The 12900-nt window shown below is 43.2% G+C and overlaps 2 protein-coding genes across 2 annotated transcripts in view; one reads left to right on the top strand and one right to left on the bottom strand.

Moving 5' to 3' along the window:
* Window positions 1-12900, top strand: part of LOC120991221 (zinc finger protein 850-like) — a 64031-nt gene that overhangs the window by 26559 nt on the left and 24572 nt on the right. The gene's annotated exons all lie outside the window — the stretch shown is intronic.
* On the bottom strand, window positions 6156-7567 carry LOC120991896 (gastrula zinc finger protein XlCGF26.1-like). Its single transcript, XM_040420636.1, has 2 exons — window positions 6997-7567; window positions 6156-6928 (listed from the first exon to the last, which is right to left on the bottom strand). The coding sequence occupies exons 1-2, from the start codon at window positions 7565-7567 to the stop codon at window positions 6156-6158; spliced, it is 1344 nt and encodes a 447-aa protein (XP_040276570.1).

The raw sequence follows: 12900 nt of genomic DNA, 5'->3' as shown, positions 1-12900 counted from the left end.
TATTCCCTCCCCCCCTCCAGAGGCAGCAGAGTAGCGCGGTTTAAGAGCACCATTTAAGTGCACCGTTGTATGGTGATATTTAGTGGCATGAGTAGTGCACACTGAGTCTGAGATGTCTAGCAGTACACAGGTGTTTGGGTTGCATCTGTGACAGAATAGCAGAGATGTCGTGAGGGGCAAGCACTATGACAGGGTAATTTAGTACAATCTCTGAACTTTTTTCAAGCACGTGTTGTACTGCAGCCACTGCACGGACACAGGAAAGCGCTTATCTGGCCACTGGGTCAAGTCTGGCAGAGTAATAGGCCACAGGACATTGTCGTCCTGCCCTACTTTAGGTAAGGACAGCTGATGCATGGCCAAGAGACCATGCAATAGAGCTGGAAAAGTTTGTTATAGTCAGGTAGGCTAAGATCAAGGGAGGAGCTAATGGTGAGCTTCAATGTATGAAAGCACTCCACTGCCTCATCAGTTAGTGTAAAAGGTAGAGATGAAAGACAATCATACAAGGGCTGCATGAGGGCAGAGGCATTTCGTACCGAAGGTCTACAATACAGCACTAGGCCTAAGAAGATTCTCATGGCTTCCACAGTATTGGGTAATAGAATTTACAGTCAGGTGAAAGGAGTCTAACTCCAGCTGATATTCAATGCCCTAAAAGGGTGACAGTGGGACAGCAAAACTGAAGTTTATTACGGGAAACTTTGCACCCTTTTTACTAGCAAGAAAAATGAGGAGGGACACAGAAGCATGTTTACACATCTTCTCTGTAGGACAGCAGAGAAGCAGGTTATCTACATATTGTAGTAGAACAACTTCTTCTGAGGGGAGGGGCCAATCTGCTAATACCTGAGCCAGGGCTGTACTATACATACTAGGGGAGTTGTGAGCCCCTTGGGGTAGGACAGTCCAGGTATATTGCTTCCTATCATGGGGGAAAGCAAATACATTCCTACAATCTGGCTGTAGTGATACACACTGTGAAATGGGTGGCACAGTGGGGTATCTGTTCTAGTAATGTATGTGGGTTAGGCAAAATAGGTGTATTAAAGACTGTGGCCTCATTAACTGCTCTGAGATCATGCACCATCCTATAATGCACTGGCCTTTTTCCCATCTTTTCTTGATGGGATATAAGGGAGTGTTTCACGGGGAAGAAGTCTCAACCAGTACTCCACTCTTAACAAATCTTGGTGATGGCATCTGTCTGCTGTATACTGAGGGGATACTGTGCCTTGTAAGGTAGAGGGGCACCAGGCTTACGTTCTACCAACACAGGAGGGACAGGTAGAAGGCCTACATCTGTGGGTCCGGAGGCTCACACCTGTGGGGGTACTTCCTGCAGCAGAAGGGACAAATCTTCTTTTGAAAGTGTCAACACATACATTGAAAAGGGGTTGAAATCACTGGCAGCTAAGAGGCATATATCCTCTTAGCCTAGGGTTCATTGCAGTTTAACAGTATTATTGGGGAGATAAGTTTTTTGAGCCTGTATTCTTTGCAGCAAATCTGCTCCCAACAGATTAACAGGAGCGGTATCACTGATTAACAGGCGAGGTATCACTGATTAACAGACGAGGTATCACTGATTAACAGGAGCGGTATCACTGATTAACAGGAGCGGTATCACTGATTAACAGGAGCGGTATCACAGTATTTGTTGGCTCGGGGCAAATTCAATTGGTATAGGCTTTGTCAGGGAGGTAGGAAGTGCATTGTCATCTACTACTTTACATGGGATGCTATCCTTAGACAAGCGGGAATGTGGGACATACTTGCTCAGTGCAACGGTTTTGGCTGCTCCAGTGTCAATTAAAAAGGGGATGGGCTTCCCCCCATTAATTGCCAAGGAGACAACTGGGGCGGACCCTAAGGATTGCAATGATAATAGGGGCACAGCCTCCCTTGAGCATAGAGGAGCCTGGCAGTCCCATTGAAAATGCCCAAGCTGACCACAGTTGTAACGCCTAAACTTCTGATGGAACTTCCTTCTTTCATAATGGCAGCCACGCGTAAGTTCTGCTTCCACTCCTTTAGCAACTTGCAACAGAATGGAAGATTGTAATGATCTTCATTCAGGTCTGGCCTGTACCAGACCTTTCCGGACGTTCTCTTTAAGACCATCTTCAAATGCAGCACTTATAATTCTCCTATGCATATCTGAGTTATTCTCAAAGACCAAATCTACCAATCTTTGCTGGTGTAAGATGATGGTATTTCTACATTCTCCTGTGACTGTATCCCACTTAAGTCTGAATAAGGACTAAGAATTGGTGCAGCCCTAGATTGATAAGATTGGTCCGGAACACCTCCGGTTGGCAGCATAGGAGCGACAACTGCAGGCACATTTGTATTTGGTGGAACATACAACATAGAAGGATTGTTGGCTGATACTACTGGATATAGCCCTGTGCTAGGGGCAATAACTGGAGTTGAATGATGTCTAGGAGCAGATTGCCCCCATTCCGGGTTCTTTTGTCTACGCTTAGCCTCCTCCATATAGGGGGTGGAGCATTCTGCATGTTGGAGGGGGCTATTACTTCAGGAGTACCTGAGGGAGGAGAAGAAGAAACACCACACACAATGGGAAGTGTTCCTGTTGGAGCACATTCCAGGGAGGGGGCCAAAGTACTCCTCACATCAGTGGAGGTAGTTTTAGGAGTGGTACTACACACGGTGGTGGGGGCTAATGAGGGAGTGCATGGCACCTTCTTTTCATAACAATACTGCCCATTCTTTTCAACTTTCCATCAGTTACTTCTGCAGACGCTTTCCACCATAATTCAGCCTGCTCTAACCTGTCGTTGTCCTTCAACCAACCTCGCTTTTCCTCCAGTATTTCATTCCACAATTCCTCATTCAGTCTACCTCCTACTGGCATTCCTACAGACTGCATAAACGATTTAACTTTCTAACTGCACTTCTTGCCTCTCGCTCTAAAAACTCTCTGAGCAGCAGTTAAAGACTGAACATTACACTCTGTGATGTTAGAATTACCAATTTCCTCCAAATCTTAGCAGGGATTTGTGCCACACACACAATAAGATTCTGCCCAAAATCTAAGAGGGAACTCGTATCCACACTCTGTTTGAAATACGTGAATTTCTCAGCGGGAACTCGTATCTAACACGCTCATGAGAAATCACCCCTCAGACTCTCGGCAGAGCCTGGTTTCCAAATTTGCTTTCCTTCTTATGCAGTTTCGATATGCAGCATCTAGGCCTTCCAGATACTACCAGATATCTCTCCTACACAGTATCACAAAACAACATAAAAACCATCACAAAGAGGGAAACTTCAGGTTATTTCGATTTAAAAGACCAGGCAGCCTCACTTACATTGTTACATATACGCGGTCTCCTTCCTCTTTGTGCGGGTCTGAATCACTTGGGAGTATGAGCGCTCATACAGCTTCACATAAACACCTGAGCATTGGTATTATATAAAAAGTTCCCTTCCTTTATTCACAGTACACGTCCTTATATAACAGAAATGACATACAGGAGTTTACAGAAGTTGGTTATATTGTAATAATTGGTTTTCTAATAAGATGGGAGTGTTCACTATTTGTTGGTCCCTGAGTTAACTGGCTCCTTTAAACCATAACTTCCCCCAGCTAGCCAGATTTTCACCCAAAGCCCCCCCCCCCCTTATACTGTAGCTACACCAGTCATGTGACATAAGAACATTGGGTATATCAAGTTACCTGAGTACAATACATATAAGGCCACTAGATGGCAGTGTTTAGCTTATTTCAAATCCAGTATCCCTCACACGCAATCTTATTGTGAACCTCGCTAAGGAACAGCGGATCTGTGCTCCATGAATCCACAGCATTCAATAGTGAAGTAACTGCAAGCTGCATTAGTTATGTTATAGGGGTCAGGGGTAAGCAGAGGACCTCCACCATAGGAGGTGCTGGCATAGATACACAGGGTAGGAAGAAAGAGGATGAACCCCCTGATCAAACCCAGGCCAACAGAGAACCCATCTATAGGCTCATAGGTTCTCTTGTAGAAAATCTTCATACCTAGAACAGGTAACCTCTCTGCATCCGTCCTCAGTAAGGACAGAAGGAACACTGGAGGGTAGAGGTGGAAAAGGCCTTTCAACCTGTTTCCTGTCCCAAGAAGGTCAAGGGGTCAAATCTCCAGTGGTGCGGTCATATGGGAGGAACTGGAAAAGAAAATGTGTTAGTAACAATGGTGACGCTGTTGTGGTTGGAACATACATTTTTTTTTTGTCTTTAATCCCTTCCCGGCATATGACGTAATAGTACGTCATAGCGGGAAGTGACTTCCTGCAATTTAATGTACTAGTACGTCATGCTGATCAGACAGGCACAGGAGCGGTACACACCCGATCAGTGCAGGGGCCTGACAGTCACTGTATCCGCCGGCATCACTGTAAAAGCTGATGCTGGCGGATTAACCCTTTTTATGTTGCGGTCAGCACTGACCACGGCATAGATGGTGTTTGGGTATGTATTGTAATGCATTGTGAAAAAAGTGTTTTTAATACAAAAAAAAAAATCAAGTAAAAAATAAAAAAAACGCCCATTTCCCCTAAAGTTTGAAAAAGAAAGAAGAAAACAGAGATATTAGGTATCGCTGCATCCGTAAAGACCTGCTCTATAATGATATCACATAATCTACCCTGTCAGACAAATACTGTAAAAAAATAAATAAATAAAAACTGTGCCATTTTTTGTCATCTTACATCACAAGTGCAATACCAAGCGTTCAAAAAGTTGTATGTACCCCAAAATAGTTCCAATCTGTCACCTCATCCCACAAAAAATGAGCCACTATATACAGTAAGACAATCAGCCAAAATTGTAATATTAAATGATAAAAAAATCATATGTACCCAAAAATGGTACCAATAAAAACAAACTCTTCTTGCAAAAAAAATGCACTCTGCACAAGATGACCGGAAAAAACAATATGGTTTTCAAAAAATGGAGACACAAAAACAATTTTTTTCCAAAAATGCTTTATTATGTAAAACGGAGACAAACAAAAACAGTAGACATATTTGATATTTTCACATCCATAACAACTTGCTCTATAAAAAAGCACATGATCTAAACCAGGAGTGCACAACCTGCGGCCCGGGTGCCACATGCGGCCCTTGATACCATTCTGTGCGGCCCCCAACCATCTGGTAACAGACATGTATGCCTATGTCTTGTGGCTTCTCACATGCATTTTTCATGTATTCTCCCATTAGATGGGAGTCCTGGAGGTATAACTAGACATTTACGATATATAACTGTGTGTACAATACGCAATAAATACAGTATTTCACTTGTTAATACCCCTTTAACTTTTATTTTCGGCCCTTGTTATTCCTTCAGTCTGACAATGTGGCCCCCAACCAGAAAACGTTGTGCACCCCTGATCTAAACTGTCAGAAGAACATTGTAAAAAACAAATAAAACTGTGCCAGAACAGCCATTTTTTGGTTACCGTGCCTCACAAAAAGCGTAATATCGAGCGATCAAAAATCATATGTACCCTAAAATAGTATCAATAAAATGCTCACCTTATCCTGTAGTTTCCAAAATGGAGCCACTTTTTGGTAGTTTCTACAGTAGGAGTGCATCGGCCTAAAAACCAATCTGGCAAAATCTACCTTCCAAAAACCATACAGCGCTCCTTTCCTTCAGAGCCGTGCCGTGTGCCCATACAGCAGTTTACCACCACATGTTTCTGTAAACTGTAGAATCAGGGTAATATATATTGAGTTTTGTTTGGCTGTTAACCCTTGCTATGTGACAGGAAATAATGGATTGAAATTACATTTTCATCTCCATTTTCCTTTTATTCTTGTGGAATACCTAAAGGGTTAACAAAATTTGTAAAATCAGTTTTGAATTACATGAAAGTTTCTAAAATAGGGTCATTTATGGGTGGTTTTCACTATGTAAGCCCCACAAAATAACATTAGAACTGAACCTTAAAGTGGGTTTTGGAAATTTTCTTTAAAATGTTAAGAGTTACTTCTAAAACTCTACGCTTTCTTACATCCTAAAATATAAAATAGCATCTTCAAAATAATAGCAACATAAAAGTAGACATATGAGGAATGTTAAGCAATAAATATTTTATGAGGTATCACTATCTGTTTTAAAAGCAGAGAAATAGAAAACATTACACATCTCCTGTGTGAATTTGCATATGTTGATCAAAACTTGATTTACGTGTAAAACATTTACCATATTCTGAACATGAATATGGCTTCTCTCCTGTGTGATTTCTCTCATGTGCAACAAGTATTGATTTCTGTGCAAAAGACTTCCCACATTCTGAACATGAATATGGTTTTTCTCCTGTGTGAATTTTCACATGTGCAATGAGATATGATTTATCTGTAAAACATTTCCCACATTCTGAACATGAATATGGTTTCTCTTCTGTGTGAATTTTCTCATGTTTAACAAGCCTTGATTTATTTGTAAAACATTTCCCACATTCTGAACATGAATATGGCTTCTCTCCTGTGTGACTTCTCTTGTGTTTACCAAGATCTGATTTTTGTGTAAAACATTTCCCACATTCTGAACAGGAATATGGCTTCTCTCCTGTGTGAATTCTCACATGTGTAATGAGATTTGATTTAGCTGTAAAACATTTTCCACATTCTGAACATGAATATGGTTTCTCTCCTGTGTGAATTTTCTCATGTTTAACAATTCTTGATTTATTTGTAAAACATTTCCCACATTCTGAACACGAATATGGCTTTGCTCCTGTGTGACTTCTCTCATGTGTATCAAGATTGGATCTTTGTCTAAAACATTTCCCACATTCTGAACATGAATATGGCTTCTCTCCTGTGTGAATTCTCTCATGCATAACGAGATGTGATTTATTTATAAAACATTTCCCACATTCTGAACATGAATATGGTTTCTCTCCTGTGTAGCAAGACTTGATTTCTGTGTAAAACATTTCCCACATTCTAAACATGTATACAACTTCTCCTTTGTGTGAATTTTCTCATGTCTAACAAGGCTTGATGTTCTTGTAAAGCTTTCTTCATATTCTGAACATAAATACGGCTTCTCTCCTGTGTGAATTCTCTCATGTCTAACAAGGCTTGATTTTCTGGTAAAATATTTCCCACATTCTGAACATGAATATCTTTTCTCTCCTGTGTGAGTTATCTCATGTGCAACAAGATATGGTTTCTGTGTAAAACTTTTCCCACATTCTGAGCATGAATATGGTTTCTCTCCTGTGTGAATTCGTACATGTGCAGCAAGACCTGATTTATTTGCAAAACATTTCCCACATTCTGAACATGAATATGGCTTCTCACCTGTGTAAATTCTTCTTTGTGTAGGAAGACATGATCTTTTTCTAAACTTTTTCCCACCATTAAACGTTTTACCCACTTTCTGAACTGCACTTGTGGTAACAATTTGTGATTGGTCAAGAGAAGGTTCTGCGCAGTTAGAAGACTTATATGAGAGATTTGTACTGTGAAGTCCTGAATGTACGTTTTCTTCTAAACAGAGCTGCACATTTTCATCTTCTGTGTTAGAATTTTGTGATAACATGAAGTTTCCCTTAAAATGTTAATTGGGATTATCTGTAAAGATAAAAATTGGAATTTGTGATTTTTTTTTTTCAAACAGTAGAGTAAACAAACAACATTCCTATTAGGCTGTAAATGGATCCAGTAGAAACTAGAAGTATACAGTAAGTCATTCACTTTAAATGCACTTTTGACTTAAAAATAAACTGCCCCACTGCATCTATAATCCTAGCCTTACAAAGCTTTTTATAACCCTGCCTGACAAGGGTCTAGATCCTAGTACTGTATATACCTGGTATCTTCCCCCCCCCCCCACAAATGTACTATAGCTTAACATTTAAAAAAGCCAACTGTACCTAACAATAAAGCCTGCTTTCTACACATTCCACCTTAAATGCCAAGAGGACATTGTATTGATGCAACAAATTTACTTAGGATTTATTACCACATCCCTCAACACAAACTGCATTCATTATTAAATAGACCACGTACAGCTTAAAGGGATTCTGTCACCAGGTTTCACCCCCTCCAGATAAAAATATGGTTATGTACAGGGAGCTTTAACCATTCTTAATGTGGTCTTATAAATGTAATCTGTAGGCTAATTTTGCTAAAAATACGCTATTACTAACCTGTCATTCATAAAAATAAGGTGCCCAAGGGGATGTAAATGGCTCCAAGCTGCCGCCCGCACCTGCTGCCGTTCGTGCCCAGTGCCGCCTCATAATCTTCTGTGACGCCTCCTGCTCTCCCTCCCTCCCCCTCCTCCTGCTGTGACGTCTCCTGCTCTCCCTCCCTCCCCCCTCCTCCTGCTGTGACGTCTCCTGCTCTCCCTCCCTCCCCCCTCCTCCTGCTGTAACATTGCGATGTTGGGAAAAGTTGTCTTTGGCCGAGATATTTCTCTCACCCAGCATGGGTATATGTAAAAATACACCCCAAAACACATTGCCCAACTTCTCCTGAGTACGGCGATACCAGATGTGTGACACTTTTTTGCAGCCTAGGTGGGCAAAGGGGCCCACATTCCAAAGAGCACCTTTAGGATTTCACAGGCCTTTTTTTACACATTTTGATTTCAAACTACTTCTCACGCATTAGGGCCCCTAAAATGCCAGGGCAGTATAACTACCCCACAAGTGACCCCATTTTGGAAAGAAGACACCCCAAAGTATTCCGTGAGGGGCATGGTAAGTTCCTAGAATTTTTTATTTTTTGTCACAAGTTAGCGTAAAATGATGATTTTTTATTTATTTTTCTTACAAAGTCTCATATTCCACTAACTTGTGACAAAAAATAAAAACTTCCATGAACTCACTATGCCCATCAGCGAATACCTTAGGGTGTCTACTTTCCAAAATGGGGTCACTTGTGGGGTTTTTCTACTGTCTGGGAATTGTAGAACCTCAGGAAACATGACAGGTGCTCAGAAAGGCAGAGCTGCTTCAAAAAGCGGAAATTCACATTTTTGTACCATAGTTTGTAAACGCTTTAACTTTTACCCAAACCATTTTTTTTTTTTACCCAAACATTTTTTTTTTATCAAAGACATGTAGAACAATAAATTTAGAGAAAAATTTATATATAGATGTCGTTTTTTTAAAAAAATTTTACAACTGAAAGTGAAAAATGACATTTCTTTGCAAAAATTTTGTTAAATTTCGATTAATAACAAAAAAAGTAAAAATGTCAGCAGCAATGAAATACCACCAAATGAAAGCTCTATTAGTGAGAAGAAAAGGAGGTAAAATTCATTTGGGTGGTAAGTTGCATGACCGAGCAATAAACGGTGAAAGTAGTGAAGTGCAGAAGTGTAAAAAGTGGCCTGGTCATTAAGGGTGTTTAAGCTAGGGGGGCTGAGGTGGTAAAAGGCATTGTCCCAAAAAAAATATTCTACAGTTTTCAAACCAGCACCTGGATCTGAATACTTTTGTATTGAATGTAATAAAATTTTTAGCATAGCCTCTGAGTTATTCCATAAAATGTATCTGTAGAGCGCCATCTGCTGTTAGTTTTTTTTCCTAATTCGTTGTTCTGCTCACTGAGATGGCCGCACATGCTCAGTTTAATTCTTCAACTGCCGCCTGAGCTGTGATAGGGAGAGCTGAGACACGCCCCCTGAGCTGTGATAGGGAGAGCTGAGACACGCCCCCTGAGCTGTGATAGAGAGAGCTGAGACATGCCCCCTGAGCTGTGATAGGGAGAGCTGAGACACGCCCCCTGAGCTGCAGCAGAATGGCCACTCCCCTTGTCAGATTGATATAAATCTAGCAGAGCAATCAATATGGAGATCTCTGGGTCCTTGTGAGGTACAGGGCTGGTTCTAGCTTTGTTAGAAAGAGGTTGCCATGTCCTATATCATGGCTGATTTTCATTTTCTACATTAAAGGGAACCTGTCGCCTGGAAAACACATATTAAACCAACCACAGTACCTGAAAGTATCCCCCAGTGTGTTGCTAATCATGATTTTCTTTCCTCATTCTGTCTGCATGCGGAGTTCCTTCCCTGAGGCTGATGCCGGCACTGTGCATGCGGGAGCTCGCGCATCGCGAGATTACGACGATCTAACTGTGAGCAAGGAGGAGATTCGGAGGACGCAGGCGGTGCTGGGCTCCTTCACAGGGGGACGTGGCTGGGCTCCAAGAAGGTTAGTACAGCCCCTTGGGCTCCTTACCAGGGTCATTTACATATCTATAAAAAAAAATATTTAACACAATAAAAGGACACAGCGCTATGGGACAGGTATATTGCAGACATGCTAGCGGCGATCTAGCTGAACATGTCCACATCTCTATAGGCTAAAACGAGGTGACAGAATCCCTTTAAATCAGAAAGTTATGTGCACCCCAAAATGGCACCATTAAAACTGCAACTTGTCCCGCAAAAAACAAGCCCTCATACAGCTACATAGTCGAAAAATCTGTTTCTCTTCCGTTCATTGGGGGACACAGGCATTGACCATAGGTATAGCTGTTGCCGCTAGGAGGCGGACACTAAGCACACAAAGTATAAGCTCCTCCCTCTTCAGCTATATCCCTTCCTGCAGGGACCAAGCTAATCCGTTTAGTGCAAAAGCAGTAGGAGAAGCCAGACATAAGAAAATCACATTATGTGCAAACCCAGAACCACACAGGACTGAAAAGGCCAATGTCCTCCAATGAATGGAAGAGAAACTGATTTTACAGTGAGTACAAAAATCTAGTTTTCTCATCCGTCATTGGGGACACTGGACCATGGGACGTTTCAGAGCAGTCCCTGAGGGTGGGCTTAACTTCACCCCTTCCCCCCTGCCAATCAGAGAACCGCTGTTTTCAAAACTCTACGCCCCAAAGAAGCATCAGAAGATGCAAAGGTGTGCACTCTGTAAAACTTAGAAAAAGTATGCAAAGACGACCAGGTCCAGAGTATGGAGTGACTGTTCTCGAGGAGGAGATGGGTCCGGACAAAATGAAGGAAGAATAATCTCCTCATTTAGATGGAATGTCAACACCACCTTCGGCAAGAAGGACTGCACCTTATCCTGATGGAGGATCCGGAAAGGCGACTGACATGACAAAACTGCGAGTTCCGACACTCTACGGATAGAAGCAATTGCAACCAAAAAAGCCACCTTATAAGACAGGAAGCGCAGCGACACCTGCTGCAAAGGCTCAAATGGAGAAGATTGGAGAGCGTTGAGCACTAGATTAAGATCCCAAGGATCTGACGGAGGACTTAAAGGGGGAGCAGCATCCTCCACCCCCTGCAGAAAAGTCCAAACCTCTTAAAGCGAAGCTAAATTTCACTGAAAAAGAATGGACAGAGTTGACACTTGTCCTTTGAGAGAGCTGAGAGCCAGCCCCAAGTTCATGCCCGACTGCAGGAAAGCCAAAAGTCGCAGCAAAGAAAAACGAACAGGAGACAGCTGTCTCCGCTCGCACCAACTAAAGTAATAATCTTAACATTTGTATAGGACTTCCAAGTCCGGTGGTAGATTCTGGAAGACAACGGCTATCTGGCACGAATCATATTCTGGACCACTGCATCCGAAAAACCCAGAGCCTTCAGTACAGCAGCATCAACAGCCATGCCGTTGAAAGTAGCAACCCTAAATTCGGGTAGAAGATCAGCCCTTGCAACAACAAGTCCTCCTGAAGAGGAAGATGCCAAGTTTCATTGGCGAGAAGTGCGACTAGGAATACGTGCTACACCCTGCGCGACCAATCTGGGGCCACGAGAATACGGACAGTCCCTTGGACCTAATCTTCCTGAGAAACCGCGAAATGAGCGGAACAGGCGGGAACATGTAAGGAAACGTGAACCAACTCCATGGCATCACCAGGGCATGGCATGCCAGGGCCCTGGGGTCCCTGGACTGTGCGATGAAGTTCTCAACCTTGTTGTTGAAGCGTGAGTCCATGAGATCCACATCCGGCTGACCCCACCTCTCGATGATGGCCCGAAAGACCTGCGGGTGAAGAGCCCACTCGCTGGGATCGAGACGCTCCCGTCTGAGAAAGTTTGTGATCCAGTTGTTGACGCCGGGTATGTGAACTGCCGACAGTGCCGGAATATGTTTCTCTGCCCAGCTGAGAATCAACGCCGTCTCGCCATGACTGCCGTGCTCCGGGTGCCGCCCTGGCGATTGATGTATGCTACCGCCGTGGAGTTGTCGGACTGCACCCGCATCGGACAACCCCTGAGATGGTCAGCCCAATGTCGCACAGAGAGCCGAATCGCCCTTAACTCCAGAACACTGATTGGAAGGGAGTGCTCCTTGTGTGACCATACCCCTTGAACAGAGAGATTTTTCAACACTCCCTCACAACCCCTGAGGCTTGCGTCCATTGTTAACAGCCTCCAACGGAGAGGGAGAAACGAACGCCCCTATGTCAACCTCGGAGAGGCCATCCACTATCTGAGGGCCCGGCGCACTGGGGCAAAGAGACGTATCAGCCGATCCAAGGAGTCTGGGGAGTGATGCCAGCTGCACAGAATGGCTCGCTGACATGTTATGGTATGAAACTGAACATAGGGAACTGCTTCGAAGGTAGAGACCATGTGCCTCAGAGCCCGCATGCAGCGACGAATGGGAGAATCTGCAGACGAAGAGCGGATAGTTTTTCTGGAGGCAAGAACACCTTGGCCTGACAATTGTCCAGTACCATGCCCAGATAAGTCAACAACTGCAATGGATAAAGACGTCTTGTCTTTATCCTTTGCAGCAGTTGACTTATCTGGGCATGGTACTGGACACTTGTGCCTGTTCAGGATCCATCTGAAGCGCTCCAGGGTGTCTAGAACAATGTTCAAGCTGTCCGCCGTCCCCTGGAACGACAGACCCTTCACCAGGATATGGTCTAAGTAAAGGATCGCCA

The sequence above is a fragment of the Bufo bufo genome, chromosome 2 (assembly GCF_905171765.1).
Source record: "Bufo bufo chromosome 2, aBufBuf1.1, whole genome shotgun sequence".
Lineage (NCBI taxonomy): Eukaryota > Metazoa > Chordata > Amphibia > Anura > Bufonidae > Bufo > Bufo bufo.
The sequence above is the reverse complement of the archived record's forward strand: the minus strand, read 5'-3'. Positions and strand labels throughout refer to the sequence as shown.